This window comes from Trachymyrmex septentrionalis, unplaced genomic scaffold, assembly GCF_001594115.1.
Source record: "Trachymyrmex septentrionalis isolate Tsep2-gDNA-1 unplaced genomic scaffold, Tsep1.0 scaffold13, whole genome shotgun sequence".
Classification (NCBI taxonomy): Eukaryota; Metazoa; Arthropoda; class Insecta; order Hymenoptera; family Formicidae; genus Trachymyrmex; species Trachymyrmex septentrionalis.
In genome coordinates this window covers 2,090,682-2,099,461 of record NW_017304438.1, presented here as the reverse complement: position 1 = coordinate 2,099,461, position 8,780 = coordinate 2,090,682, and the positions used below count along the sequence as shown (strand labels likewise).

Genomic DNA, 8,780 nt, shown 5'->3' with positions numbered 1-8,780 from the left:
TATATATATATATATATATTTTTTATATCGTCCATCTCTCTACCATGAATTAACATAAAATGCATTATGTATATTAATTGCTCGATATGCATCATTTTCATACTTTATCAATGAAACGTCAACACAAATCTTTTAATCTCATTGAGCGAATCTTCACCCGAAAAAAAATGTAGCTATCGGCCCTTATCTACGTAAACCACAACAAATTCCTTTAACATCACTCACATTCTTTACAAAAAGAAAAAGGATATTTTGAAACCGCAAGATTTTTTGTTTTTCACGATCTTAACACGTTTCCATCAAATGACGCTCATGTAAGACTTCGGCAGACATCGTAATTAAAAATAAGTTACGCTCCTGTATTTGTAAACGCATAAATTTAAACGACTATTGTAAAAAAATGGATGATCAATGACATACGAACGAGAATTAATTTGTAACTATATCATTTGTTTGTACGCTTATCTCTAATATTCTTTTTTTCTTTTGCCGAATAGAATGACAGAAGAATAATTCTGTTTGCAGTTATCTCGCAAACAAAAATGCGCCGGCTATAATTCAATTCATGAAATATAATACATTTCGCTTGATGAGAAATATGTTATATATACACATTATAATTATAATTGATATAATTGTGTGAATGATTCATGGACATCTGTTTCGCATTATTATATGGGGTGTGCACAAAACCGGATCGATTACATTATCAGACATGTTTTTATCGCTGCACTGGATTGCATTAAAACTTTTTATCTCGTCTTCATCTCAAATTATAAATAGATTTTTACTTCATTTTAAATACACTACGTTAAAAAAAAAAACAGATCTATTTATACCGTATAATGAAAGAACGTCGCTAAGACGTTACTAATGATGTTTTCCAACAAGAGATACGATGTCTCGGTGAATCATAATATCTTTATGTTTACCAAAAATGAAACGATCACTGTGTTACACTGTATCTCCTGCTGGAAAGCAATCATTTGTTGAAGTGTAAATGTTCTTTCAACATTGAATCTATATCGAGTTTCCTACATTGATTATTAATGTGTTAAATCATTTTATGATGATATAAAATGTTGAATGGATGCTGAGATGTTGCAATATCGAAATGGTGATGTTTCTTCAACACTGAATCTACATTTCGTGAAGTTGATGCAACCTTCGCATTTCTGAGATATTGATTCAACATTAGTGTGCTGTATATGAGATTGCTTTCTTCCATCACGTCACGATGCATACCACAGCTTGTGGAAATAGCCGAAGATTACATCGAACATAAAAAATAAATACGAGCAAAAATAAGGAAAATTTCGAAGGATATCTTTGCAGTACAGCGCGGTAACGCGGAATATATGAAAGCAGCATGTAATACCTATATTTTGCATGATCCTGATGTACATCGCTTCACTTACGTTTGACGATGCATGAGTCGGCAGTCTCGGGTCAAGAAACTTTCTTTGTGATTCTGCAATGGCTAACGATTGAAGCATGACTCACGTTTTCGCACGGCGTGTTAGACGCACTGAAGCAATGGAAATACACGAGCTGCGGTTGCTCCTTTTTTCTCAAAGGACACGGCGAGAAAATGATAAATGAATGCTAATGTCATGTCAGTTGAATGTGTGATAACTGAAGAATAGCCGCAGAAAAATATATTGTTAAAATCACGCGTAATTTGTATAATTCATGGTCAGCTGTTACATAATATAGCTACGTTTGCTGTTCCTGCAGCTCCACGTAGAGAAGCACGAAGTTTTCCGCATTGAGCAAATTCATGTGAGGTGTACAAAAACAGTGATAATAAGCACTTGACGGTATATCATTATTTCAACTATTTAATAGAACGGTCTGGCAAATAAAATGTCACAAATAAAACGAATTGCTTGAATGCCGACAGTAAAAGAGTAGATATTAATTTAAAATAGCTTAAGCAAAACATTTTTATATATTATGTAACCGTATCATTTCATTTTTATATATCTATTACAAATTATTGATTACAAATTATCGCACTGCAAGACAATTAATCTTATCTTCCTTATTTTTCCCGTAATTTAATCATTATTTCATGCAAATGCAAGTATACATGTATATCTAATGTATACATTAGTGTATGTACATAAAAAAAAGACGATAAGGAAATATCATTATATGCTAGTATCGTATTTTTTCTGTATATTTTAGCCATTCCAATAATATCAGTAACAAGACCGTGATAAAAATGTATAATGCAATCTGCCTGCATAAACAACTTCTACAAATAATATTAAATATTCAAATATTAAAATATTCAATAATATTAAAATATATCTATTAAGTATTTCCTGATGCGAGCAATTATTTCTTACATTACAAATACATTTCATTTAAAAAAAGTGAATTTTTTAGAGTTCATTAGTTCTTGTGTTTGACAAAGAATCTTCCGATTCGCTAAGCAGACAAAAATTATATCTTTACAACCGACTGATATGAATAACTGGTTCAAGGAGATGTGTAGAGGTCCATTTTCCCTCGCTTACTTCATATATCTTATAAAAAATATTAACGATGACGCATAGTTTCATCTTCTATTTATAAATCACCTACAATCTTACTAATGGACTCTACCGGCAATTAATTTTATAGTTGCTACTACTATTAAGAAGGTTGTAAGATAAATGCAAAATGTTAAGAATTACTTGAAAAAGTAATATTATTATAAATTATTCTAAATTGCATTTAAAAGTAATATAAAAAAATTAGAGACAGTTGATCATCTGGATTAAAAGTTATTTCAATAAAAAGTAATATTTTTAAAATTTGTACTCTAATAGAAATGTATGAAAATATATTATAAAATAATGATAAAAATCTCAATTTTTTTATACAAGTATTTTATGAATTCAAAAATATTTATGTAAAGTTACATTGAGATGCAGACATTAATTGTTCATTAAATAAAAACAAAATATTTATTTATAAACTAATTGGCGAATCTCAATGAAACTTTGCATAAGTCATTTTTAGTATTTAAAATATTTATATTTAAAAATTTAGATTTTTGTTATTATTTAAAAAATTTTTGTTTATAACAATACAACTAATATCAATAAAATAAATAATTTATAAAAATGTATTGCTCAAAAGTAGAATGTTATGAACACAACTTTCACATATATGTAGTTTGTTTAAAGCGATAATATTAATATATATTAATATATATTTTATATCCTTACAACCACTTTAAGATAGATCATTGTTTTTATTAAGATAATTCATTAATTTCATTGTTTTTAAAGTAAAGTTATACTCGTTTTTTATTTGGCAACACGACGTATCCCTTACATCATACTGATCACACCAATTAGTGTCCGATATTTTAATCGTAAAAATGTTACTGTTCTTCAGGCGTGAAATGCCACTTGACTTTCTATTAAATTTACAGAATCAAAGACGATTCTAAGGGGACTCAGTGGGCAATTCAAGTCGGGCGAGCTGACAGCAATTCTAGGTCCTTCTGGTGCTGGAAAATCGACACTACTCGACATTCTTGCAGGATACAGGTTATATTATTTAGATAATCGTAAAGTCTAATGACATTTAAACGTCGAATTAAATTGACTTATTATCTTTCTTGCGTTGTTAATTGTTAAAGGTCAATTAAATCCAGAAAAACCCAGATATATAGTATCTAACTTTACATAATGTGTTAATTAACTATAATCTGTAGTTATATAAGATAGTCTTTTGAAAAATTTCAGCGTAAGTAAAAAAATAATGAGAATATGTAACTTTTGACTATCAGTCTTTAATTCTGTAATTGTGTAATGCTTTAATGATTTTGAGATTGCATAAAGTGATCTTTTAAGAAATATCAGCATAAATGGAAAAAAAAATAATCAGAATACATAATTCGTAATTGCTTCTCGGCGATCATTCAATGATTTTATAACTAAAAACGTTATAATATTATAATGTTATAATATTAAAATAAATTACAATATAATAATATTATAATATTATAATATTATATTATTTCTACTTCGAGATTCTATTGATTTTAACATTCTTGATCAGGATTAGATATTTATATCAGTATATTCATGTAAGGTTCTGTTTATGTTAAACACTACATTAATTGCGTAAAACTTTACAACAAGCTTTAACCGTCATTGACCTCGGAATCAACCTACAGATCGGAATAATTAATGATATTAAAATTAATGCAATACATTGTGTTAAACTACATCCTATAAAAACAGCAAGCGAAAGCTTCTTTATGTATATAAAGAAATAAAACTGCTGCATTACAGATGTAGGGACATAGGTGGCTCGATAAATATTAATGGACAATTGCGAGACATGCGCGAATTCAAAAAAATGTCGTGTTACATTATGCAAAACGATCTCGTACAACCGAATCTCACGGTTTTCGAGGCAATGTCCTTCGCCGCCGACTTAAAGATTGGTAGAAGAAAATCGAAATCTCAAAAATGCGCTATTGTAAGTAAACACCTCAGCCTTTTACTATAATAGTAGTAACATACAGCGTATACCGAAAAATGACTTAAAACTGATGTAAGATCGAAGAGCTTTAAATCACAAATAAAGAAAAAATTAATTTAATGTGCGAAATTACATCTTATTTTAAAGCAGTAAGTGATAAGAAGTTTTTTGGTATATCATAAAAACATGAAATTTTCTTTTTCTATACAGTAATAAAATGATTTGAAATTTGAAGAATAGAAATATGCACAATAAAACTGTACTAAACGACGAATCGATCAATTTTTCAGAAACAAACTCTCTAAATTTCTTTAAAGATCTGTCGATTAAATGTTCATTAATAATTTAGTTGTATATAATTGAGTTGTATAAAATTTAATATCGTCAGCTGTTTTTTTGTACAAATCAAATCATCATAATAACCATATCTTCCTCGTTTTTCTGCGATGAAGATTTTTATTTCCACATGATATCGCTCATGATCTAGTTTCAATAATTTGTTTACAATCGTTTAACAAATTTATCTTAAATGTCTAGTAAGAATTTTTCTTATTAGAGAAAAATGCGTCAGCGTAATATTTTAAACGTAACTATATTATATTAAACGTTTTCTAATTCGTAAAAATATTATTTATATTAAAACTCGTAAAAATTAAATTCGTAAAAATATTATTTATATTATTTATATTAAAACATTTTAATATAATTATGATTAAAAAAAGAAAGACACAAAATTTTCCACAAATTGTATGTGAATGAATAATTTGATTATTTATAATCGTTTTAAATCTCTTTTTTGCATTTATTTTATGTAAAATTGCGATTCACAATTCAATGTTTAACATTTTTCATGCGAGATTGAGTGGCCATCAAATAAAATTCATCTTTTTTGTCATGGGTATCACATGTAAAGTAAATCACAAAGACACACTTCGCAGAATCTTAATAATTGATTTCAGATAGATGAGATCTTAGGAACACTTAAATTAACCGGAACACGAGATACACTTACAGATAGACTCTCCGGCGGTGAAAGAAAGAGGTTAACAATTGCACTCGAGCTCGTAAATAATCCGCCTATTATTTTCCTTGATGAACCGACTACGTAAGTATCACGCCGATTAATTATTTTTATCTCTCTTAATTAAATATACTTTAGTTGAATTATTTTTTATAAAAGGAATTATTGTACATATAATATACTTCAGGATGTAACTAAAATAAGGTAACTTCGAAGCTGAGTTTTCCACACCAAGACATGAAGTCCATATGAACATATATACGTGTTCGCAAATCCATTGTTACTGAGATAGAACTCAAACTGTTTAAGTATTATACAGGCTGTGTCTTAACGCACCACCTACTAATGGTAGATTTCTGAAGTTTGAGACTAAAATTCTGATACCAAAATGTCGGAGTTATAATCAGTTTTTGAATTATAATCATTTAAAACTAGTAAATTATATTTCTAAAATTTTTGCGCAAAGGTTTAGATTCAACGCAAAGTGTTAAAAGTAAAAGCTAATAGTTGTCTTTTATTAATATCGATATAAATACTAGGCGAAAATAAAATTACCGATATTCCCAATTCTTGATATTTATTATGTTAAAAAAAAATATTTAACTTGGATATTATGATATTTTCGTCTCAAAATGACTTCAGAAATCTGCCATTAGCAGGTGGTGTGTTAAATCTGAAACACTCTATACATAGCCCCCACGATTCCCCGATTTAAATCTTCTAAATTTTTATCTGAAAACACTTAAAGTCCTTAGTTCATGAAATTCCATCGAATCGAAGAAAGTTAATGAAGATGCTACGCATCTTGGATGCTTGTGATATCATTCGCAATTGCCCCGGTATCTCTATTGTATTTCTGAAAGAATGCAGCAGTTTTTCATGATCTGACGTATCCAAGTGTGTATTGAATTAAATGAGAGACACTTTGAACATTTATTATAATTAAAAAATAAAAATTAATAATATTAAATAATAAATATTACTTTTTTTTTTAATGTTTGAAGATGGCTAAACAATTACAAAATATAAATAATGGAGAGCATACAACAATAGATGTTAACGCAAGTCATATATTTAAAATTCACATATAAATAAGTAGACGTTTCGGTCAAGATTTGATCATCATCAGTACAAACGAGATGACAAAAAATAAAAACTTACAAAAGTCTTTCTGAGTCTCAATATGAAAATAGCATTACTCATCGAAACCCATTCTGGTACTATAATCGTATATATATGATTTTATTTTGCAAGATACCTGTGAAAATTGTAACTAGTGGATGTTGAATTGTTATTTGACAGTCATTTGTGCCAGTCGATGTCAGTAAAAATTTGTAAAAATAGAAAAAATCGAATATCGACGATCGCCGTAACAAAAATTTACGAATTGCGGTTCGAATTAATTAACTATCTATCGTATTCACCAGATCTCATCCCCAATGAGCTTTTCCTGTTTCCTAGGCTCAAAATTAGGATCGGAGGACACAGATTTTCATCAAACGAAAACATTGACATTGACTGACACAAATGACTCTCAAACAACAACTGAGAGTTCAAAATGGTTACAATTTTCACAGATATCTCGCAAAACATATAATATATGATTGTAGTACCAAAATGAATTTTGATGAGTCATGTTAAGGCTCTTCAAATGACCCTGGTATTCATATGAACTTTTTTTCATCTTTTAATGTGGGAAATTCAGCCTTGAAGTTTATTATCTTATTTTAGTTACACTCTGTATATACAATATATATGTATACATATATATCAAATATTTGTATAGATAACAATAAAAATCAGAGATGAATCACAATGAATCATAAATTACCTACTATATTTTAATTTGTTATTCCATCTACATTTAACATATATCCTATCGATCATCACATCACAATGTAATAAACAGGAAGAATTTAAATTGTTTAAATAATAATTTTATACCGAATTTTATACCGTTTAAATAATTATATTTATAAATAAATCTCTGCGAAATATGTAAAATCATCATATCATATCTACGTATTTCGAAAACGCAAATCTGTAAGAATCTGAGATATAGAAGAAAATTGATAGTTTATCCTAAATTCATTGTTAATTTCTAAAATCGCTATATTGTTCGCTGAACTTTCATGTCTATTATTTTATATTATTATTCACATAATTATTAAAATAAATTAAATCTTAATAATATTAAAACGTTCAGCTGTATATTGAATTATCATTCAAGAAAAACAGTATTCAAAGAAAAACAGACAAAGCTAATCTTGAGAGACCAATTATTTGTCTAAAAATAGAGAACTAAACATAGAGAAGTACAATGTATAAGTGTCTCATTTATCTTGAGTACAATACTTTTCTCTTCGACATAAGATTTAAAAAATTGTCGACACAAAGTTAATGGAAGTCGAGATTAAAAATCACGATATCATTATACAATATCATTATACATTTTTTTAAATAAGATCAATTCTCTTCCTCGTAGTTACAACATGCTAGATGACGAAACAAAATGCATAAATAGGCATAAATAAATTTATGCGCACAAAAGCAAAATACGTAACAATAGATCAAACATTTGTTCGCAGTAAATGTTTTAATGCGCATCTCTTTGAAATTTTATTGATCGCAGATATTTATTGTGCCGCTTTTAGCGTGTCTTTATGAATCTTGCGCGGAAATGCCGTTAGTCTTCACCTATCAGGCTATCATCACAAAAGTGCTATAAAAGATCTTTTTTTCTAGCGGACTGGACGAGCTCTCCTCTTCCCAATGCATCGATGTTCTCCAGAGCTTGGCGCGTTTCGGGCGGACCGTCATATGCTCGGTGCACACGCCCAGCGCGAGCACATTTAAAAAATTCGATCACATTTATGTTGTATCCAATGGACAATGCACTTATAGGGGTGCCGTAGGCAACGTGGTGCCGTTCTTGCAAAGCATAGGCTTAGAATGCCCGAAACATTACAACCCAGCGGACTTCAGTGAGTTATATACATAAGTCCATATACGGAAAATCTAATACCATCTGTGTAATCATGTTTATCACTTCGCTATGCAACGTGTGAAATAGCGGTAGACATTTGAAGAATGAAAATGTAGCCATTGGCAATTTTAAATTACTACTAAGATATTGCTATTCATGATGCATATAATTTATTTGCATCTGCGTTACTCATTAAGTAGGCTAAAAAATGTATGTTACATTATAAGTAGTATACAGTTCCGAAATCTCTTTTCACAAGTAAGTTACGTCTTATACTGTCAA

At 29.0% G+C, this 8,780-nt stretch overlaps 1 protein-coding gene across 4 annotated transcripts in view; it reads left to right on the top strand.

Annotated features, from left to right (window-relative positions):
• Positions 1-8,780, top strand: part of LOC108756943 (ATP-binding cassette sub-family G member 1-like) — a 31,826-nt gene that overhangs the window by 18,121 nt on the left and 4,925 nt on the right. For all 4 annotated transcript variants that reach the window (XM_018501152.1, XM_018501153.1, XM_018501151.1 and 1 more), the window contains exons 3-6: positions 3,431-3,548; positions 4,299-4,488; positions 5,451-5,596; positions 8,258-8,496. In XM_018501152.1, the coding sequence (XP_018356654.1) occupies positions 3,431-3,548; positions 4,299-4,488; positions 5,451-5,596; positions 8,258-8,496 (693 nt within the window). The remainder of the gene's footprint in view (positions 1-3,430; positions 3,549-4,298; positions 4,489-5,450; positions 5,597-8,257; positions 8,497-8,780) is intronic.